Source organism: Agelaius tricolor, unplaced genomic scaffold, assembly GCF_023055355.1.
Source record: "Agelaius tricolor isolate 1412-34295 unplaced genomic scaffold, bAgeTri1.0.p SCAF_1, whole genome shotgun sequence".
In the NCBI taxonomy this organism is placed as follows: domain Eukaryota; kingdom Metazoa; phylum Chordata; class Aves; order Passeriformes; family Icteridae; genus Agelaius; species Agelaius tricolor.
In genome coordinates, this window is record NW_027269261.1 from 20,894,745 (window position 1) to 20,918,988 (window position 24,244).

The 24,244-nt window shown below is 38.2% G+C and overlaps 1 protein-coding gene across 10 annotated transcripts in view; it reads left to right on the forward strand.

Moving 5' to 3' along the window:
* The window catches only part of ESRRG (estrogen related receptor gamma), a 373,125-nt gene that overhangs the window by 247,060 nt on the left and 101,821 nt on the right, over positions 1–24,244 (forward strand). For all 10 annotated transcript variants that reach the window (XM_071426017.1, XM_071426012.1, XM_071426010.1 and 7 more), the window contains 2 exons: positions 2,955–3,370; positions 15,158–15,274. In XM_071426017.1, coding sequence (XP_071282118.1) covers positions 2,968–3,370; positions 15,158–15,274 — 520 coding nt within the window. In that variant the 5' untranslated portion in view covers positions 2,955–2,967. The remainder of the gene's footprint in view (positions 1–2,954; positions 3,371–15,157; positions 15,275–24,244) is intronic.

A 24,244-nucleotide genomic window follows, 5' to 3' on the forward strand; every position in this document is an offset into this window, starting at 1 on the left:
AGAGATCTAGCTTAGGCATTATTCCAAATGTTCAGCATGATAATTTGATGGTGGTCACACCTGCCATCCGTTTTAGATGGCTCTTGAATTACTTTTGTTCAGAAGTGGTGCAGGAAGGAAGGAGTGAAAGCCGTAGGTGTCTGTTGCCCACCCACAGCCAGTACCCAGCCTCGTCTGTGTTTCACCTCCTGGGGATTGAGAAAGTTTCTGTTCTCAGAGTCAGGCGCTGTTGTTTTTGCTTTTCCCTGGAATCGTTAATGTTTTAACCGTGTTTACGCTTTGCCAGCGCGCACCGGTCCAGTCTGTACTGTTGAAGCTGGAGCCAAAAGCAGCTCTGCCTTGGTCAGTACCAGAACCTGCTACTTCAGAGCCATCAGCAGGCTGGCTTTAACACAGGCAGCACTGTGATCAGATTTTAGTGCTTGTTAGAACTGAGATGGTATTTTGGTTTAGGCTGCTTGGAGTGGGAGATAGCTGCTCCTGTACTGGCTAAAACAACGTGCAGTTGAGCAGCTAATTAATTACAAATGGGGCTTTTTTTTCAGGAATGGGAAGGGTGACATTCGGGCTCATTATTACACAAATTAGATTAAAAAAAATGTCAATGGAAGTTTCATACAAGAATGTGTCATCAAGCTGGTTATGACAGACTATAGGCAGTGACTCCTAGTGCTGTATTTTGAGACTTTACATGTGGAGTCTTGGCAGAAGGGAGGTGAAAAAAGAACAGAGTACATGTTTAGTCAATAAAAAGATCTTAGTGTGTAGAAAAATAATATAAAAAAATCAGTTGGTAAAATGTGGAAGTTAATTGATAATCTTAATCACAGCTGTATAAAATTCAGTGTCAATGCAAGGGGAGAGAGAGACAGAGAGACACCATGTTTTAGTACCCTAATAACTTCTTACTCTAGTCTAAGATTGTAATGTATGTGAGAGCGGTCCAGTAATTATAAGGTAATAAGTGGAGTGGTGGTGTAAGTGCTCTAAATTAAAAGGAATTCGCAGAGCTGCTGTAAGTCAGAGCCGACCCGCTTTCTTTCAAACGTTGACTTGAGAAAAGTGCTTAGCCCAGAGTGCAAGTAGAAAGACAAGAGAGAGCTATCTATTAATTACAGCACTCATTAACAGTGACGGCTACAAGGCAGCAGATGCAGAAGAAAAGGCACACGCTACTGCAGGCTGGCAAGGGGATTTCCCCCCCTCCAGTTCTTGAGGAAAGGACAACACAAGCAGGTGGTCCACTGTAATAAGATATTTTCATGGCTTTAACCTTCCCATTTCCTTGGTTTATTTGCTGACACCAGATAGCTTGCTCCTTCCACCTCCCCAAATAAGCCCTGATTTTATGTTTAGATGGTAACATTTCTGTACATCAATCTGGCTGTTTTCCGAATATGCACATTTGTTATTTTCAATAGAATTTTACAGTAAAAATCACAACAATTGAGAAGTCTAAATTAAATCCATGGGCACTGATTTTAGGGTGAATCTCATCTTAAACACTTCTCTTTAATGACGGGTCAGGCTCTTATCTCCATTACCCCCATTGGGAAGGAAGCCAACTCTTGATTTATGTCTTTTTTCCATTGGTGAATTTGATTCCAGATATTAAAGTAGAAATTGATGAAAAATTTTTGTTCTTAAATAAAAAGAAGTGGAAAAATGAAGACAAGATCTCAAAAATTACTTCAGAAAATTATGTCAGTCAAATTGTCTGGACTTAACATATTTGCTTTGAAAACACAAATCCATAGCTCCAGGTGGTCCTATAGGATAGTTGCTTTTCTGCAGTTAGTTTTTCTAAAGAAATGTTCATAGCTATGATCTGACTTCGGCAGCTTGTGAGAGTACTGTCAGGAAAATGCTGGATAGGCCATTTGCTACTGTGGTCTCATAATCACAGCTGGAGAAAACGAAGATAATATCTGAATCAGAGCTTTCTAATTATTATTTTTGTCCTCTGTTCATCCCAAAATATGTTAATAGTAAAAAACTTGGGGATGGAAATAGATGAAGTTTTCTCCCCCCAGTCCTCCCTGTAGAAAGCAATAATTTGTTGGATCAGATACTGTGTAGTTTTATTTCAGATGCTTAATTCTGAAACTATGAGAACTGAGAAGAAAAAAATTTCACTTTCTGAAAGACAAAACCTATATGTAAAATTTCCTCTAATACGTGTTTTTAATCCAAGAATGGAGCACATAAAATGTCAGATCCTATAGAGCTGTAGATATATGGGATAGTGCTGTAGTTATTACTGGTTAGTCTGAGGATAATGGCTGGAAAGTAATTGCAGCCACAGCTGATGAATCATTTCACTTAGATTTTGTGAAAATGGAGTTCAGCTGTAATTATTTGTTAGAGTACCCCGTTGATGTGCTACTTTGTTACTAAATAGCTGTATCTATAATAAAGCAATATTAATGAAGAAAAAAAGATTGCAAGGGACCTGCTCTTCAGTTCTTGAATCAGATCAATAGATAATGGATATGTGTTTTAGTTAAGTGTCTTGACAAATATTAATTACAGAGCAGAGCATTTATGTGATCAAACTTGAAACTATTTGTTTCTGATAATGGTGGAATTTACAGAAAGAAAGTAGAGATGGAAAAATGAAGGCGTTTAATAACCAGGCCATCTAATAGGAATTATAAAATTTTTTACTTGGTTGATGACAAATTCAGAATTTAGAGTTGATGTGAAGTTGACATGTAGCCTAGAGGGCAGGTGGAGGGGACAACGGAAGGATTTGGTCTCTTTAAAGTTTTTGTTTACTGCCTGTCTGGAGCTTTGACAAAGCTCTGTCATGCCCTTATGCTGATTACCTTCATGTAGAACAAGAAGTATTGACTAATGAATGAATGATGTGCAGCCCCTAACCCTTCCAGAGCAGCCTTAAAGAGCACTGTCTTTAATACACACATTCTTCTTTCTCTCTCTCCCCTCTGCAGGCTTCTCTGCAGAATGTCAAGCAAAGATCGACACATTGATTCCAGCTGTTCGTCGTACATCAAGACGGAACCGTCGAGCCCCGCCTCTCTGACGGACAGCATCAACCACCACAGCCCCGGTGGCTCCTCCGACGCCAGCGGGAGCTACAGTTCCACCATGAATGGCCATCAGAACGGGCTGGACTCGCCTCCCCTCTACCCCTCGGCCACAGGGCTGGGGGGCAACGGGCCGGTCAGGAAACGGTACGACGACTGCTCCAGTACCATTGCTGAAGACTCACAGACCAAGTGTGAATACATGCTGAACTCGATGCCCAAAAGACTGTGTTTGGTGTGCGGTGACATTGCGTCAGGGTACCACTACGGAGTGGCCTCCTGCGAGGCCTGCAAGGCTTTCTTCAAGAGGACGATTCAAGGTTGGTTATTTGTTAATCTTGCTTTCTTTTGCTCAGAATGAACATGTATAGTCTTGGGCTGAAGCCTGTTAGCACTTCAGACCGTGCCTTTTCATTCTTCGTACTGCTTGTTCCTACAGACATTGCTCGTGAAGAAGCCCCTTTGGGCTTCTTTGGGAGCTCTGCCTGTCACATGCCATGTTTATTTTGATTCCAAAAAATGGAAAAGCGCTGGAGCTAACCAGTGGATGTTCAGATTTGTTTTCTCTGAGAGTTTGTCTGGATTCCCGTAAATGATTGTTGCAAAGAAAGTGGAGCATTTTCTGAAGGTTGTCATGGACGCCTCTTGAACACACCCTGTGGCTGGCACACAGGATTGTGCTGGTGTGTTGCTCCTAGATACACCACTACTGTACTTAAATTGTCACAGAAATCTAGTTTATATTTGTGAAAGAACCAGTGCATGTGAAATTGGAGCAAAAATGCAATGGTGTAGTGCTTTGTGCATATCAGTGTATTGATAACTGGTCTTTCACCCACTATATACAGTGACCTTAAATGAATTTGTCAAATAACTGTAAGATCACATTCTAAGGAGAGTAAGTTGGCAGCTTTTGGTCTCTGCTCAGTATTTTTTACTAATCTGCTCTTGATACCTATTACAAATATGCCACATATTTTGGCATAAATTAGTACAAATGGGAAAATTTGCATGACTGCTTTTTCTAGCTTCAGAACCTATGGAGACAAAATAACCTTCTACTTTGATTTAGATATCATCCGTTCAAGTAAAATTGAAGGTGCTTTATTTAAAGAACATGAGGCCAAGCTTGGCCTGTGCAGGAATATAGTGTCACATTAAATTAAACTCAGACTTCAGAGACTAAAATTAGGTTGCTAAGTCCAAATTTAAGCTTCTCAATAAAACCTGCTTGATTTTCATACATGTTGAGCACCTGAAATTCTCAGGAAAGGCAATGCAGTCTGGTTATATAGTTTTCTTTTTAAGAATGAACATAAAGTGAGCTTCAGTTTGTCATTTCATATATCCCAAATTAAAAAAAACGTTTCATCTTAAGTATAGTGCTTCCATATTTAATGTAAAATTAGTGAGGAAATTTGATTTATATATTGCTGAGGCAGTGGCCATTTTATTCTTCTCTCTTCCATTTTGCTACTGGGGAGATTTGGGACTTTTACCAGCATGAAGTGCCCATTTTATGAGGGACATCCAGACACTCAAAAGAAACATTATACTTCAGTTGTTCTAATGGAGCTGAATGTTACACTGTTGGCAACCAGTAAACAAAGATTCTTAATGGTGGCCGGGGTTTATATGTAAAATAAGCACACATACAGAGACAATTTGCTCATTTCAATTCTCTGTATTGGAAAAAGTAAAAAGAGGTAGGTGATTTCACTTGACCTTCAAGAACATTTTCAGAAAAGCTCAAAAAATGTTTCTACTGAAGCAATTTTTATTTTTTGGTTGCTAAACTTCAAGTACCAATTTCAACTAGCAACTCTGTTTTTATAAATGGTCTTTAATTGCTGTGTAATAGCTGTCCTACAGGACTGAATTGATGCACGATTATTTTAGTTGCATTTTGAGCACCAAAAAAACTGCTACAGAAACAAAACCTGATTGAAGTGTTGACTTCTGGCAGTAATAGGTAACCTGCAATTTTACACCACACCACAGACAGAAAGTTTCTGGGCATGGGAGCACAAGGCAGAGACGTCATCCTCCAGATTAGCAACCTGGACTTGGCCACGCAGCTCAAGTTAGAACTGGCAGCTGTGCAAAAAGTCTCAGTGCGGTTGGAGCACGAGCTGCATCAGCAGGTGACAGTGCTGTGAAGACAAAAAAAAATGCAGCAGGGCAAAACCAAGCATTGAAAAGAAAAGCCATAATGAAGAAACTAAGAATAGGAAGTACATTACCCATCATAATGTCATGGCAGCATCTTTAGCAATGGTCCTGACTAAACTGGCACAAATACTGAGAATTTTCAGGTACCATCCAAAATAATGGAAGCTACTTGGGTGAATCAAACCATGGGTTTTGGTAGGTGACAAAATGTATAAAAGAAAAAAGGTGCTTCCTCATGATTTGAATGGGAAAATTCTACCTTTAGGCTTGCATGAGGAGTAATTCCCCTGAGGTTTTTTGTTCTAATTGATAAAATTTAGTTCCAGTGCTTTGGAGGTCATTCCTCCCTGCACTGTTTCATTTCCTTGTTCATATAATGTTCCTTCTCTCTCTCTCTCTCTGCTTATTTTTAAAATGAGTTTGCTGCTGCATTACTGCGACTAAGAAAACAGGAGAACAGAAACAACAGGCAACAGGCTTTGAAAGACAGAATAGAAAACCAGGTGTCAAATATTGTACCTGTGCATATGTAGGGATATCATGTTTCTGCTCAAAGAATTTCTTACTTTAAATGCTAACAGCTTAATTGTGATGAGTTCTTTATTATAGATTCAATGAAAAAGAACATAGGACTTCCCAAACCCTTGTTGATCATTCATCAGTTTACTAAATTAGCTCAGACTTGTAGATCCTCAGTGCTATTCCTGTTGAAATCATGGGCACAACTGCCCTGACTTCAGGGAGAGGAAGGCTGAGCTGATAAAGTCAGATTATGAAGCACATCCTGTGTTCGTGTAAGGCCTGATGTCCTTTCCACTGAGTCAATGGGAATCTTTCCATTCCAACGGAGTCTCTTGAGGTCTCAGCAGGTGGAGGCCACAGGCAGCTGCCCAGAGAGCCAGCACAGTTATTTGTGCACCACCAGCATCTCACACAAGACAGACGCCTCACAGGGCACCTAGCAGCTCCTACACAAGGCAAATATCACTCTAATGTAGAGTATACACCCGTTTTTAAGGGTAATGGAGATTGTCATTCCCTTTCCAATTTAGCAGTTTAGTCTAAATAACATCCAGCCTCCTGGAATCAATTCCTGCTTATTTCCTTAAACATTAAGAAATTAAATTAACCCTGTTTTGATGTATAAGAAGGAGTAATTTTGTCATTTTAGAATATATATTTGTTAACATAGCCCAAAAATAGGTTTGCAGTTTTGGTAAAGTGTGCATAATTATGATAAAAATCAATAATATTAGAAAAAATTAGAAACAAGCAATTTCCTGGCTAAAAAAAAATGAAAGAGAACGAACGCACCAGAAAAGAGCTCAATATATAAAATTGGTGTCTTCTTAGGTCATAGTAGAATGCAGTGATGTTCTGCCCCTTTTGTGAGATATAAGGTATGGAAGAACTGGATGTTCTCTCTGCTCAGCCTAGCACTCACTCAGCTGCAGCTCTCAGTTTGCTTCTGTGATAATTTACATGGTGGCTGATTGCAAGTGTCTCACAGAAATACACACACAGCCAAATCTTCCCAAAATTGGCTTAACATCAGGGATGGTAGAAAATAGCAACATCTAAAAATAGTTACAGGTCTATTGATTTTTAGGGTCTCTTCACAGTTTTTGCTGTGCACTGTATTATCTTGAAAACTCTGAGCTTTCATTAAGAGAAAGAGGAGAAAAAAAAGAATTTTCAGTTGTCAGCTGGGTTCAAAGTCTTGTGTTCAACACAGAGGTCTTGTACTTGCTAGATATTTTGTAGCGAATATTTAATGTAAATATATTTATCATAATTTTGGTCAGTTATCATATATACTAGTAAGTATACATTTTCATTAATCATATGTAATTACTCAGTGTTCATAACTTAAACATTTCAGCAGATGGATTGAACTGGTATTCTTGCTTTCAGGAGAGGGCTGAGATGATATGACTTTCAGGTTCAAGACAGATTATTATCCTGTTTTATGTTAGCTTTTATCTCTCTAAACTAATGGCCTGCATCTAGAAGACTTTCATCCTCCCTCGTTCCAAATTGTCCAGACTGTTGTCTTTGGACTCTTTAAACTAGCCTGAAAAGACAATGTGTAAAGTCTGCACATTCCTCCTAAGGCTTCTCACAAAAGTCTCAGATCTTACTTATCATTTCCTTCAATATTGTTTGAATTTTCTCCACAAAAGCTAAATATTTTGCATTCAGTAGTCTTTGTTCTTGAATTTTTACTTTTTTGGGGGTTTTTTGTTTATATGTTTATTTTTTGAGGAAAAACTGTTGGATGAACAGCAGTGAGGCATCAATGTTCTGTGTATACACAGGGTGAGTAAAGCAGTAGTTGGTAAGAAGCCCTGCAGTCAAACCCTCACTGTTTTATCATTTCATCCCTGAGAGTTGCTGCCTGTCCATGTCTCCTAACACAAACAGGGAATACTCTATCCTTGAAATGCTGTTGTCTTCTGCCATCTCATTTTATGCTGCTCAGCTAAGAGCCTTCAGCTCTACAGTTCTGCAGGGATGTTCCCGTTGTCTTCAAAGCCTGCCCAAACTCTCTGTACTTTGTTCAGCTCTCTGGTTACTCAGAGTTGTTTTTAATCCCTCCAATGTTCAGGTTTTTCAGTCCTGTTTAGAGTGTTGACCCATTATTGAGCCAGTTTGAACTGTAAATATGCAAACACTTTACAGTAAATACATTTTTATTTTTCAATCAGGAAGTTTTAATCAAGAAAGGTAGAACTAGGTATGTACATTCAGATAAGGCAACATAAAGTTTGATTTGAAGTTGCATGTGACTGAAGTGGCTTCCAAAGGGTATTTTGCATTTCTGAAAGCTGTCTTCTGTAATACATTTTTGAGGAGGAAATGAAAGAAAATCAAACAAGATTTTATGGCTTTTCAGCTTCTATGCTGATAGCTAAGATTATTGTTGTTTTATAGAAGGGTAGGGTGGAGGCTCCCATCTTGGTGCACTGGCCTGTGGACCTTGGCTCTGGTGCAAAGATGGCAGCCCTCCAGTGAGCTGAGCACTAAATGTCACCTGAATCCATCATTACCTGATCTAATCATTCACCTTCCTTATATAAGTGGAAGTCTGTGCATCAGCACTTCTTTCAAAGAATATTTTAAGCAAGCAGTGATAGATATCTTCCATTTTCCCCAGTTTCTCTGTGCCTGTGGGCCAGCCAGACTAGCAAGCGAGCATTTTTAATTCCTTCCAACACATCTTTTTATCCTGTCATAATGTCATTGTGTAGCTATAGCAGCTAAACAAGATGAGACAATAAAATATAAACATGGTGAAATCTCAGAACCAGAGAGAAGCTTAAAAGTATACAGATTGTTCTATCTTTTTTTACTATCTCTGCTTTCCTTACAACCTTGAAAATTGTAATAAACATTTAGATGATTTGGGAGTAAGAATGAGCATCCTGATTGGTGCATGGCTATTTTGAACCCCTCAGAAATAATGCAAAAGAGATGTGATTTACAAATAATGCTGGTACACTAGTATGTATCAATGCCATTATAATTAGGTCTGCATCTTGTTTTGTTATAAACATCTCTGAAAGCCTCCAGCCCACTTACAAAGCTCTGTCTTGTTTGAAACCAGAGACATGAGAAATCTCAGCTAGCAAGTGATTTATGTTAATGTTTGTATAACTTTTTAATGACCTTTTTTTTCTGGTGTGAAAATGATTCAGTTTGCAGCTTTACAGACTGAGATACTCTGTGTGCTTATAAACAAACAAAGACAATCCTCCATGCTATCCTAGTAGAATGTATCAAAATTGACCTAGATAAAATACCAGTAGGGACCAAACAGAGATAGTTCAGTCTTTCTGACTTGAACAGCTCTTAAGTGACTACCAGGTAGCAGGGGATCAGTTCCCTCTGTGCCTTCAAAGCATTTGTTCTCTTTAAAGGTGACCTAAATGCCCTTCATTTCTTGTGAATAAGTTGAGTACAGGGGGATTCAAAGGTAGTTGGACCGTTACAGATTCAACACCCGCTAATACCAGTCTGATACTGAAAATTATGGTGACTTTTTATGATGCTGGAAACCAATCTACCTAAAGTTAGAGGCTGATATAAGACTGTCATGTAATCAGAGTAGCCAGCATCACCTTTACATTTTTGCTTTAAATCATCATGTTGCTTTCTAAGAATTTAAAGAAAAATGGCAAGTTCTAAATATGTTTTAGTTCTCTAACACAGTACACTGATTTCTTCAAAGCAATTCAACATAATGACTTCACTAAAAATGGACTTTTAAGCTGTTCATGTCCCTCTGTCAAGCACCATGTTTAAAAACTAGCTGCTATTCCTTAGTTACTTACTCTAACAGAAAAGGCAACATAAGCAAGAGATCAAACATAACCCTTCATACACAGTCCTGTCATCTTGAAAAGATACTTGAGACATTTGGGAGCCAAATTTTTAAATGTTCTGTAACTCTGTGTGTACGCTATTGTGTCTGAAGTCACCTGGGTGAAAAGCTGTGAATACAGTCAACTTTATGCTTAATCATCTCCACTTAATCATCTCCAGATGACCTGTAGCAGAATTCATGGTAGGTCTATAATTCATAGAGCTTTCTTGCAGTATCAGGTGAATCTGTCTGAGGATTTGTCAGGCAAAACTAGATTCAGTTATTTATGTTCAAATCTGGCCTCATTCCAGCCTGACCCTACTCTGAAACCTTACCGATGAGGGTACTTTTACATGTGAAAATATTTACTCAAATTCAGCTAAGTTTTGACTGCAAAATAGAGAGCAGAGTCTGGAAGAACTGAAACTTTAGCCTGAGAGAAAATATTTTTACTTTCCTCAGTTCAGCTTCATTAAGACCTATAAACATGGAAAAGATTTTCAAGTCTGGGACTTTTTTCTCTGTCCTTCTATTCAGTTAGCCTGTTACTCTTGATTTCCAAGAGCTCCTCATTCTCAGATTCTCAGGAACTATTCTTTTCTGTTCTGGTTGGATTATGTATAAAGGTGTAACCTAACATAGTGAAATTCACTCTCTGTGTTAGCTTAGATTCTCCTGTGTGTGTCTCTCTCTCTCTCTCTCTCTCTCTGAGTTCTCTTTATTAAGTCCCAGAAGCCCTATGGATGTAATCCTGGCTCCTTTCCATTTCTGGAGTTTTGATGCATAGCAATGCACAGGCAAGCAGATGTATTCCTTTGGGTCTGTCACCCAGGAAAAGAGAGCATGAAGGGGTACCTGAGATAAATTTCACTGCAGAAAGACTTAAATCCAGTTAGGCAGTAGTCTCTATGAAGAATGAGAACACTTCAGTTTTGAAATAAAAGCTTTTGAAAGAAAGGTAGTAAGTTAGAAAATGTGAAAGAGAAACTTTGGGAGAAAAATGGAACTTTATTGAACTGAAATGCAGCTTCATGAACAGATTATAGCAGAAAATTATTACATTGAAGGAATATTGGTTCATTTGGTTTTTTCCTTCTTTTTTTCTTCTGAGCCTACATTCCCACACAGTAAAAGTTTTGGTACTGATATCTTCAGTATTCCTCTTGCTTTTTTAAGTGGCTCATGCCTATTCTTTCCAAACACCTTTTCACCCTGCACTTAAGTCTTCCTCATAGCTTTTACTTGTCCAAAAATTTCCTGAGCATACTTCAATAGCTTGTAGAAATCCTTTTACATCTTGGTGTAATATTGCAGTATGAAAAAGGAAATAAAGCTTCTGCTAGGACTTGATGTCTGTTCTATTTTTGTCAGTATTGGTAGAAGAGACACCCCTGTTCCAGCCGGTTTCTAGAGCCAGCTTCTCACTTTTAATATCTGGGATGTTCTGAAGATGTGTTGATGACAATAACTTCTACCAAGGCAGGAGGCCCAGTGCTTTCAGTGACCTCCTCTTTGCCGTGGCTCTTGCTTGACCTGCCACTTTTAGTGTCACTGTCAATTCTGTGCAAGAAATGGTCAAAATGGTTTTGAGAATCTTGGCTAAATCCACTCAGTTGCCTGACTTGTATAGCCATTGAGTAAGTCCCTGTACCACAAAAATTGTTCCTTCTTCACTGCTCACAGTTCAAGTAACATCCAAACGTCATCTGTGAGGTAAAAAAGAAATGGTACCTTGGTGCATTTATCCTGAGCTGTGTGTGAAGATGTGACTGTCTACAGCATGTAAAATTGGAGAGCTGGGTATCCAGGGTAAGTTTTAGCAGCTCACCTGCTATCTCAGGATCAAATGGCATCATGTTTTCAGTTTTTCAGCTGCTATTGGTAAGCACAGTGTTTTAGAAGTATTTTCTCATCTTTCGGCTGGGATACTAAAATTTAACAGACCAGTAGAAAAGGAACTAGTTTTAAATAAACATTCCTCAGCACATGAAGAAAGAAAAGGGGCTTAGACTGGTATAAATCCCATTATATTATTCTAGCACAGGGAAATGTGTTTGGGGAGTGAAGATTTGACATATATTTTTATTTTCAAGCGTCATACTAATTTATATTACTCAGCCCTTTAACTGCCAAACTGTAAAAGTCCATTATGCTACTGAAAGGAATATACAAATTATCCCCTGGCACTTTAGGCAGGAGTTTTACATATATGCTGTTATTCTATCAGCCAGCTAGCTGCACGATTCTATTAAGGAGTAAGTGAGAAAATTATATTGCCTGCAAACTAATTCTACAAAAGACTCTGAAATAAGTAATCAGAGCCCAGTTCTTTCTGAAAAGCAGCCAGGAGATATTATAAATCGCTCAATCGCTCTTGTCAGCCCAGTTTAAAGACCCCGAGCTGCCATGTTGATTTTGTTCACTGTGTAACACAACTTCCTCTCCAGCTGTTGACAGGACTGGGGAAACTCAGCTTTTACTATTCCTAGCTGCTCAATTTCAGCCTCTAGCATCTTGAAGTAAGTAAAGAATTGATAGAGATTCCTTCTGGATCTTCCTCTGAAATAAAATGCAGATCTGAGTATCTTGAATGGAAATTCATATCTAGAAGTAAATAAGAAATTATGAAAGCTCTAATGACCTGGAATGTGCAGTAAATTCAGGTTTTTAATGAAAGTAAATCCACTAATACTTGGAGTGCTAGGTAAAATCCCATTTAGTATGATATAGATATCCACTGCATCTACATGTGCTCTGGAGACAAAGTGTTTGTTCCTTGAACCCTTACTGCAGTGCAGCCCCGTTCTAAAATGCTGGAACCACTTTATGAGGACCAGCTATGGTCATTGCTAAGATGTGGATTTTTGTTTCTATTCCTGTAACTCTGCTGAGCTCGTTGGAGGAATTCTTTGTAGCATCTTCATCTTCCAAGTTCATTTTACAACACCAAAAATTAATATTGAGTGTCCGCTATAAAATACAAGTCATTAAAGAAAAGCAGTTTAAATTGAAAGGAGATTCCCCCTGTAAGCTAAAGTATTGGAATCCAAGTGACTAGAATAATAGCTCCTTATAGCATTCTTTAGGTGTCAAGAATTTGCAGGAAAAGTAAGTTACACTGTGCCTGCTGCAGACTGTTGCATAGTTTGCAAAAATGTGAAATGTCAGGGTATGGATTAGAAGTGTCTGCATAATGAAATGAGCAATCTTGCGTTTATCTTTCTGGTTCTGAATGCTGCTTCTTGGTGTTGGCACCTGTACCTTTGTATCTTGGGATGGCATCTCTTGATACAATGAGACTGTTCCACCTGCCCTGGTAGAGAGCTTTGCTTCCTGAAGTTCTCTGTTACGATCTTGATCTTGTTTTTGATCAAGATCGTTTCTGACCTTGTGCAAAGGTATCTTTGTCTTTGATCTTATGCAAAGCATTTCTGATTCCCTGTTTCTCCTTTTTTTTTTTTTTAAGATAGGGATGGTAATACATTTATAACTGTAGTGTAATGAAATTCATTAGATACAAATTGTGAAAGCTTTGAAGGTCTTCCTGTGTAGTGGTTGTGCCTTTCTAAGAATGCCTTGTTAGAAGGAGAGGATAATGTGAATCCTTTTTTAAGCTTGCCCTTACCATCATTTTCTACCTATCCTTCCAAAAGTGTTATTTCCTAACTTTCTAATGTGTATTGGAAAGACCTTTTGCAGGAACTGTTGTACTGAATTCCCTACCCACCATTTCCTTCAGTTTCTTAAATAGCTTTCTCCACAGCAGCTAAGAAAGGGGAAAAGGACTAAACTGCTTTGACTTTTGTCATTAGCATTCAGGCATACCAAGATCAGTTTCACTCACCAGCATTGCTAACTCACTCATGCAGCAATGTCCAGGGGGAAGAAAGCCTGCAAAGGCTTGAAAAGGTTGTGCCAGATGTGCTGGTTGTGTTGGCAGAGTGCACATTTTGCTATGCAGACCTCCTTTATCATAAGTACTTAACCAATTTTCAATAGATGTAAGTGGTTTAAGTATTACTTCCTGTTGAATTAGCAGTTGCTGAGCATTTGAGTCTTTGTGCAATCCTGCAATCCACTAATGTGATATTTAATGAGGAGACATCAGTCTGGAGAAAGGTAGTCAATATAAATCAGTGTTTACGAAGTGTGATTAACTCTGAAATATTTCATCAATGCTGTGGTCCCAGGCAGACTCTATGCTAATTATTAGAACCTGTGCATGTTTCAGGGGACTTTGATGGACCCCGAGTGCAGCGAACATGGAGCAGCAAAATTGCGATTATGCTCGGACTGTCTCTGATGACAATTTATGCATTTGGTGTGATGACCTCTTGCTTCCCAAGAGGGCAATAAACAGAATGCATTTTCATTAAGATACTAATGCACTTTATCACAGGGGGAAGGAGTTAGAAAATAAAGAAATACCTTTAAAGCAAGATGTGACAGACTGATTGGGAAGATACTTTATTTGAAAGTCAGTTTCCCAGTGTAACTTCCGGCTGTTGCCAAGTCTGTCATACTGGATGTAATGTTGGGCTATCGGATGCATGGCTGGGCAGATGAATAAGCTGAGCTAAGCTGTTTTATGAAAAGTGCAGTGGTACCAGGGCAAAAGAGAACAGATGTTCTAGCATTTGGACTTGGATACCCAAAGATGTGATTTAAAAAAAGTAAACTGCTCTTGTATTTTACTCGTTCATTTGCGAGCTCTTATTTTCTGATTTTTGAGGAGAAATAATATGAATTAAGCAGTAGCAACAAAGAAGAAAAGAGGCTGCTTTGCCCATGATGAAAAGGGTTCACATTTAAGGATGGAGCTTGTTGTAGGCCTTAAGAGGGGACCTGGGAGAAGCAGGGGCAAAGGCAAGCATCTCTTTTAGTTTTTGCTATTCTGGCAGCTTGGCAGGAATGATCCTATTCCTGATGCCTCTCAGTACAAGAACTTGGTCGAAAGTATAGAGAGAAGAGATGTCCTGGAGCAGAGATCTGGCCTGGTAGTTGCAGAACATGCTAGATGTGGTGGTAACAGTCCCAATAAGTCCTGCCTTATGCTCTGTGCCAGCTGTAGTGGAAGAAGGGTGAATTCTGTGGTACCTGTTATAGTTGATTATGCAGTAAAGCAGTCCTCCTTCTGAATTCTAGGCAAAGAGAGACTAATGAAATTGGCTAAAAAGGAAAATAAAGAGTGCTCAGAGAAGGAGCCTAAGCCTGTGGCTTGGTACAGAAAATAAATGACAAAATGTCTTTCTTCTCTCAGCAGGAATAACATACATGAAGGATTTTCCTAGGGACCATATTTGGAGTGAGACACAGACTCACATTACTTATGGTTTTGTATATATTTCTTTCATGTAGATGTCTAGATTTTAAAAAAAGGGTGAAAAACTTTATCTTTTAACTCAGCTATTTATTTTTACTTGAGAGCCGTTTCCTTTCTGTAGCTCTGCTTACTCTTGATATGTTCCAAAATTAAATACAAAGGCAATTGTATGAGTACTTTTGTATATCTGTTGTGTTGGTCAGTCAGTGAATCTGAGCACCTCTTCCCCTGTCTGTTCCACCACAGGTAACATAGAGTACAGCTGCCCAGCAACGAATGAATGTGAAATCACAAAGCGCAGACGCAAGTCCTGCCAAGCCTGCCGCTTCATGAAGTGTCTAAAAGTTGGCATGCTGAAAGAAGGTAAGACTGACCACTTCAATCTGTATCTCTCTGCAAACACTTGCTACAACTGTAGGGCAATCAGGAAAGAAGAGAGACTGGTGAGTGTTCTAATCAGTTATTGCAAAGGCAATTTTCATATATACTTGCTCTTTCTGACATCTGCTTCTAAGCTATCGAATCATGCTTTATCCACACAGAGTTCATCATCTTGTGTAGTACAGCAAAATGTACCTCAGCATTCAATCTCCTTCAGTAAGTAACTGATAGAATAACCATCAGAATTCCCAAAGATTTCTTTCCCCCATTCCTTATCCACTCTGTCCCAGTTCTGGCAGAAAATCAGAACACACACTGTGCCTTCCTTTTATTTAGTTTTCATTCCATCAGGACAAATGAAAAGGGTTACTTCCAATTTAAACAAGTATCGTGTGTGTGTGTGTGTGTGTGTGTGTGTGTGTGTGTGTGTGTGTGTGCGCTGAAGTTACTGTAACTACACTGGAGCAAATTTTGGCACACAGAAGAGGAGAATCCACCCTCCTCCCCTTTTTTTTTCCTAAAAGTGTCTGAGAACCCTGCCCCTCACTGTAAGTATATATTGAATGTTTTAATTAATCAATTATATTTTGAAGCTATTGAATGCAAGAAAATATACTCAAGAAATGATGCTGTCTTACCTGGAACCTGCTTCATCTATGTGACACAAAGAGGTGATTCCTCAAATCTTGGTTGCCTGCTATGCACTTACATTGTTGTTAATGTATATGCAAGAATACACTTGTAAGTGCATGTATTACACACGTTATTATTTTAGGGCACTGTCACCACCAAGAAAGATGCCATGTACTTCTGAACTAGATAAACATTTGAAATAAAATCAGCATAGTGTTCTCTAAGTATTGTATCCAATGGAGAGTACTTTGTGTTAAGCAACCACTTCAAAACAATCCTGTTCAATTTTGCTTTGTCAGTGCTCGAAAACTCAGCTTTAATAACTGGCTGATTTTTGTAAATGGGTTGGTGGTAATGCAAAACAGGGTAAGTATGCAGCTGTTGGGGTAAAAATCCAAGAAACAACATAAACCAGTGGTGAGATGATGGACAAATTAGGTCTATCACCTACAGACATATTCTTATTGGATTATACTTACTAAGAATAAACCTTGTTCTGTGCAACTGCTTTGGCAGATGCTATGATCCTGTGAGCCAAATCCTGCTGTCCTTAGTCTTACTTGAGCAAAACTCCTGTCAGATTCGATGGAGATTTTGCCTCAGTAAGAACGGCAGGATTTGACCCTCTCTTCAGTGGTTATGGGAGAGTTCTTACATGCCAAAATCCTCCTATAACTGACCACTAGGAGCAGTCACTTGAAGGTGAAATTATGATGCTTAGATAAACTGTAATAAGAAAGGGATGACTGGGTATGGCACCTTTTGAAAAGGACTGTGCTTCTTAGCATCTTTTCTTAGTAAGTTAAGACCCTGTATCACCAGTTACCTAATATACAGATATATTGAGCAACTTCTTTGAAAATGAAACAGTGCTACCAAGAGCGCATGCAGGTGAATTGATTTAATCCTTTTCCTCTGAATTTTGAGGGCACTATTGTGCATGCATTAACATGCATACATTTAAAAAAATCTAGGCTGTATGCAGCTTCTGGGACTGCAAGAAGAAGTTGTCTCCTCTGCAAATGAGTAATTATCTCAGCAAATTTGTGTGCAGATTTACTGTTTCTGCATACAATTTTGTTAACTGAGATAATTTAGTTGGATAATATAGATGTACATTGCGAGTAATATTTTTTGTTTGAATGTTCATTGTCCATGGATTCAAATAATTCACACAAGTTTTCTTAATAAGAATTGCATGAATTTCCTACTCTAAACGTACATGCCTTTTTCTAAATCGCAAAATAACTAATTACTTTGAAAAGACAGTGTTGTTTATCTACCACCTATTTTAACAACCTGCAAGAACATATAAGGGCATTTTATTTTTCCCCCCTTTAGTGGCCACTTTTTAAATCATACTGATTCACAGTACATTTGTAAGACTGTACTTGTAGTAAAGATTTTTTTTTTCTTGTTGGAAGGTAGTTTTGGAGCTGGATGTTGTTATTTTAACCTACAGGAAAGTCTGGAGATGACTTCTTGACTTGGACCACATCCTCTATGTACAAAATTAAGAAAAATAATGTACTGACTTCTTGCATGTGTAAAGTGGTACAAATTTATTGATTAGCATGGACTTAAAATAAGCTGAAATTATTCTTGCTGCATCTCAAGTGTTTCTTTATGTACAGACAAGGATTTCAGTCTCATGCAGCATGTCAGAGATCATGCTGCAGTAAATCTATTCAAATGTAAACCTGTTCAATTCAATTACCAGTTTATAATAAAATTTGCTGCTGCAGCCTCCACGTTTGTCACAGCAGTCTCTACATGCTGATGGCACAGCATGCCTGGAAATTGACAGCCTAAATCTATTTACAAAAAAAATTTAGTTGCAGACCTGAAATAAAATCAAGTTTAAGCAGCTTTGAGAGGAGCATCACATTCCTTACAAGAACAGCACATCTGCCAGGGTGCATCTTCTCCAGAAATCTTACCTTGTTTGTGGGGAGTTTTCTTGTGGAAATTTATCCTTAACAAATGGTTTTAAAGCGTAATCCAAAGTGAAACAATTATCAGATATTGTGCTTCCCTTCACATTGGAAAGGACTTTAGTACATTGTCATTTTGTGAATTGTCATATGAATTTCACGGTAGTAATCATAGTGCCTGGAAAAAGATTCTGATTTTAGCTTGGCTTCTAGGGCAGGGTCCAAACACCACTTATAACAAATGTATAGGGTAGCTTCCCTTATGACATCTGCATATTGAATCATTTATGTGACAAGATAATGGTGTTTTTCATCAAGCATCCAGTGTTTCTGTGGGAGACCCAGTGTTAGGGTGGTGGGGCTGTGTTTTGGGGTCAAATCCTGGGAGGTTTCTGGTCACATGAAGTACAAGGTGGATTTCTGGTCACATGAAGTACAAGGTGGAGTAGGCATTTTCGGTACATTTTCTCATGGATCTTGGTGGGGCTTAACCAGCAGCATCTAAATTAAGATTCTTAATAATTTTTAGGATGTAGGCCAGGAGCCAGAGAAGGAATGCTACAGCAATGTCAGGCTGGGCTGGACTGGGATTGAGGCCCTGGCTGCATCTCCTGTTCAGTATCATAAGAAAGTGTGTACAGATCTGGAGGAATGCATCATTTTGGTTTAGCCCATAGAGTTTTACTTAAAAAACGCATGTTTGGGTCTGTGGATAGGTTTTGAGGATGTTGTACTTCATACTGTAGCATTCAGCAGAGGCTGATGAGCTTTTAGGCACAGGACAAATACGAGAATGTGGTGTTTTCATTTACTTTTCTAGGTAAGGGTTATTAGCAACAAAGCAGAATACATTGCACTCAAAGAAGAAAATTTACCTTTTTCTATATTTAATTTTGTGTCAGTGTTACAAAAAATCAGGTTTTCAAGTATCCCAATTGATTCTTCCACAGAAATGCAGTTTCTTTGACTGTACTTTTATTTTGGTGCATTGTCTCAGATTTATGAGAACAGCTGAAACAACGTTAAAGATTCTTGTATAGTCTAAGGAGAAACTTTTCAAATGTATCCCTTGAGATTTCTTGAAATAATATTGAAATTGCTAAAAGGATGCAGGGAGACATGTACAGCAATTTGCCCTTTTTAAAAATGAACATTTTTAAGACATTCAGTAGTTTTCAGTTCTGTTGGTTTATAATTCAGTTCTGTCTTTAAAGTTTGGCCTTTCAAACTCTTTGGAAGCCAGTGATTATTTTGCTTCAGACGGTAGAATTAAATCTGTGCTCATGTGCAAGGTTGGGTATTTTGGCCATTTCCCTTTTTATACAGCTAGTTGGATTGAGAAAAAGGCGTTGATTTTTTTTTCTTTTCTAAGAAGAAAAATTGGATGTAAAACTACATAAGATGGTATGGGGAGTCTTGAGTAGCTATTTGACTTCTTTTTCTATTCCTAGGTGATCTGAGTAGAATTCAATATCTAATCTTTAATTAGTACTATTTGCCTATTAATAATATTTGTGGGACTATTTACTAGCATATGCTTGTGGTAGAAGATATTATTCCAAGTTTATTATAGTTTATTATATATAGCTCCAAAGAGCTTCCCATGTGAAATCATTCCAATGGAGGAATTATTCCAGAATAAAATCACTTTTTGTTTCAGATGCAGCAATTGTATAACTGTTTTTACAAGAGGTTATTCCATATGTTTCAGTTTTCTCCATAGAGGCAAAGCCTTATCCTCAGTTTTACCTGCCCCTGTATTGTAGGAAGGTTAAAAACTACAGTTCAGAGGGGAATCTGTTGAGTGGCACTAATGCAGCTTTTAGACCATCTGGAATGCTGTATCCTGTTCTAGCTCTCACAGTTCTGTGCAGTACTAGTTTGTATTTCTTACAGGACTGTTGATACCAAAACATCTCCCATGTATCTCTCATTCTGGTATTTGGGTGTTTTCAGAACTTGTTATGGACTGTGTGCAGTGGCTGATCTGTGTTGCTTGTTATTTCAGAAAGTCTAGTTCCTAAATGAGTGATACATGGAAAAAACTGGAAGTTTATATAAAAAGTAAAGTATACCAAAATAAAATGACATGGGTCACTTCATGTAAGTATATTTGTATTTTCCTTAGGAATGGATGGCCTTTACAAATTATCATCAGTCACTTGGTACCCAGTTAGAATAGGCAGAGTAACAAAATTCCAGCTTAATTAGTCCTGCTATTACAAATGAGAAGCCAGATCCTCACCAAGAATTAACAGAGGCTCTTCGAGCTTTGTTAGATTGCTGCTCGTTTGGCAGGTTTGGCAATCTGTGCAATGGGGAAATCAGCAATATACCTTTTTGTGTCTGTGAATCTTCACAGTTTCTTGTACATGAGCCATCATTAAGGCTCTAAAAATGTTCAGAAACTCTCTGAGCTTTTCATATGGCAGTGCTGACTTGATGTGTAACCCTTCCCATCACAGCAGAGTAGTTTGCATGTTGTACTTGCCCTGCTCGATGAGTAGCCCTCAACACTTCTCATTCATTACTTACTTTGCTTGGATTTTTTGAGAATTCATCCAGGCCCTCAGAGAGACTTCAGCATCCCTAGGGAAATGGTAAGGCAGTAGTTAGAATCTCCTTTGTAAAGAAATCGTGGACTTTAAAGTGTTTTTCTTTAGCTGTGATCTAAATAAAAGCAATTCCTGACAGTTTTAAAAATGCTTGAACATTTTAGATGCTCATGTAATGAACCAGAAGATTATTACACAAGTTGCACTTTTTCTGAACATGCTAAAATTGGCAGTCTCTAAAATATTTTTGCTTCACACTTCGAGAGATTTCATTCATTCAACTATAAGAATACATTTTTAGAAAGAGGTATGTGTATTTTAAAGCATAAATTACTGAGTTTATTATGGAAAGATTACCATATGAACATCTTTGGCTTGTGTTAAGCAGCAGATCGGATTAAATTATCATATTGATCCTTTCTGGCTTTGACAGTCTATGAAAATGAATCCAGTAGAGCAAGGAGAACAGGCAGCTTGAGTTTGGTCTTATGTAAAGAGATGCGTGATATGCAGAGGAGCAGATTAATGGATTCGCTCTCAAAATAATAAATAAAACTAAGCAATCTTCTTTATGACTAAAATTGTGTTATCACCTATGATTTGAGGGTAGTGAAAAAGCCTGCTTAATAGGATTCCTTCTAACAACATCTCTTTTGAAAAGACCTGTGCATCAGACATTGCCAAGGTAAATTTCTCTTACAAGTCTAATACCATTAGTCTGCCAAGACGAAAGCAGAAATTATTGCGGATGAAGTTTTAGTTTCTGCTGCCTTTAGAAATCAGAACAAAGGAAAGGAGAAAGCATTAATGGTATTCAAAGAAAATATTTCTGTACAGGATGACAGTTAATAGAGCAGCAGTGACCTCAGTGATATTTCTTATGCTCTCTATCGTAATATTACACTTAAGGAGCTTCTCCATTAATGCAGGATATTAAACAAACCTCCTGTGTTATAACATCAAGAGATAACATAGCGTGTCTTCTGTTGATGTCTTGGCTCTCTTCTGTGTTTCAATGTATTATGAAGGAGTTTGGTTTCTAGTGCAGATTTTTTTTAATTGTTTCTTTTCCTCTCCTATTCCTTCTTTTCCCCCTTTCTTCTCTTCCTTCCCCTTTCACCTATTCCCCCCCTTTTCTTCCTCCCTTTTATTTCTCCCTTTCCTTCACTTTTATTTCTTCCTTTCCTTTTTCTCTTTCCCCCCTTTCTCTTTGCACTCCCTTTCTTTCTTTCATTCAGTGTGTGCTTGGATTAATATATACTGGGACCTGTTAAATCTCCTTGGAAACAATAGAAGCTAATCTCTAAGTGCTGTTGGTGTTCATAAGTAGGCTTCTTTGCTCCTAACTAAAATGTGACCTGATAGCCCAGTTCACACATTAGAACTGACAGCCCAATTTGTCTGCCCTAAAATGCAGCTCATGACTATCCACTCTCTGTAACTGATGAAGAAGGACAAACTATTCAACTTCAGGTTAGTGTTTATAGTCAGCTCAAGCAACTAGCATTTCTATTCATCCCCTAGAAAAATACCCCAGAAAAAGCAAATACTGGGGATGTGGATATTCTTCCCAAGTCACATGAAAGCACCTACAGCTCCTACCAAGTGTTGGCCTCCTGAGAAGTTTTGGTGCTTGTGTTCCAGTGTTGTGCCACTCTTGTTTGTGTTCTTTCTCTGAGTATTTTGGGGAATAGAACAGATATCCCAGCAGTTCACTGGACTTGCTTTTTAAATAAAATTTCTCTCTTTCTAGATAAAATTTTGTATTACTGTTGTCCCTTTATACAAATGCTTGCCTTCCACAAAAGAGAAGGTATGAAGTGGATGTGGAGAAAGCAGTATTGTTTGTAAGTCTGAGTTTGGGAACTATTTACACTTCGTGGCTTTATGCAGATCTGTAAATGGGGAGGTTTTTGTGTTAGCATTTACAAATCTGAGGTCAGAGCTGTTTGCTGGCTCACTCACCAGCAGCTTCCTTGAGATTAGTTGTTAGGTTGGGTCTGTGCACACAATCATTGCTGCTGAGAATCCCAGTGGCAGCAGTTGTTTGCAGGGTCAGACAGGCAAAGAATACTTTCAACCTAAAGTTACTTTGTACTTCTGTTAATGAGTTTGAACGATTCTGAATAGGATTAAATGTTACTGCAATTTTCTTGCACATACCTTACCTATTACTTACTCAGAACTGGAAGGAGTGGGTTCTGCAGTTTCATGAGTCTACTTAAATTACTATTAAAAATTAATCACTTTGTACTAATATTTTCTCATCATAATCTGTGGTGATTAACTGCATGTCTTCATTTGTCATATTTCTTCTTTTGATCCTAAAAAAAGGAAGTAGCACTTTACTAATTTTCTAGAAAGTATTCCATTGTTTGCAAAATATGTTTGTTGGATTTAGCCCCTGTGAACATTTGCTTATGCACTGGAAGCATAGTGACAGCAATATAAGTGATTAGGGTAGGTAGAGACAAGTCTGAAGGATGCAGGACTTTTCCCACGTTCTCACAGACAAGTAGTTGCCTTTCATTTTTGGTCTCTGCCACCCATAAACACACACATCAAATGTGGCACTGCCCTTTATTGCAGAGTTCTTGAATTCTTGCACGTGGGCCCTGCCTTATGTTAAGTAAGTCTCATTTTGCAAAGAGTAACATGAATGTAATTTGTATTCTTCGCTTTTTTCTGTTTCTGCTGTGTGGATACTTGCATATCCCCTGCTTGAATGGAATAGGTTTAGAATCTCTGGTAGAGGTGCATTTAAGGGTAGTGCATGTCCTTATCTCTAAAGTGCCACTCTGGAGCTAAACTTTCTGTATTTTACTCCACCTTTGCCTGGGCAATACCCACAGCTCCTCAACAAGACCGTTGCTGTGTAAAATCTTTGTTGAAACAAGAGACTGTGTGGTAGGATTATTTGGGGTGAAGGGCTGGAATGATGCGGGTGCTGGTAGCTAGAACCCATGTGGCAGATGTACAGGCAGACATCCTGCTGCTGCTTGGGATGGATTGGCACTGAAAAGCTGAGTGGCTGAGGAACTCTCTTGGCCTCTTCACTCAGTCAAAGCCATGAGTGTGTTGAGAAGCAAGAAAATTTCCACTTGCAGTTGTTACATCTGATCTCATATAGTGCTATCCCTCAAATATTTCACACTTCTAAATCTCAGCTGTCTTAAAAAAAAAAAGGTTAGAATCAACATGAGTTTTGAGACATAAATGTAACTAAGCCACAGTCTTCTCTCTGAGCAGTCATTGCCCTTTTTTAAGCTGAGGAGTTATTGCAAGTGGTGAGCCTTTGCCAGTTCTACTCACTGAGTCACTGGAATATAAAGTTGGAATATTATTTCATTTGGTGTTTGTAATGTGGCTTTTGTGGTTGAAAGTCAGCAGCCTGAATTCTGAAATAAATGTGATCATCTGCAATGAATTGTCACTTTGTCAGATTTTGCCATGCTTACTAGCTATTCTAATAATAGTTCTCATCTTACCAGCTTTTTCGTTTTTCCCTTTTCTTTCTTTTTTGTTTTCTTTTCTTCAGGTATTTATATGACAGAAAAGGGAAATTATGAGGGGAGTCTGTTGTGCTCACAGTAGTTGCTTAATATAGCTATTAATCTTTATAAATGAAAAAACATAGCTTTATTTTAAACCTCAGTAGGCTTTTATTAAATAAATTATTCTGTAGAAAGTCAAACACAGCTATGTTAAATATCTACACTTACTGAATGATATCAATATTTTCCTTTTGGCTCTTTATTTTTCCAGCAAATTTAATACGTGTATCTATTTTTCTCTTAAGCATCTGGTTTACGTCTCAGGATCATCGGGTG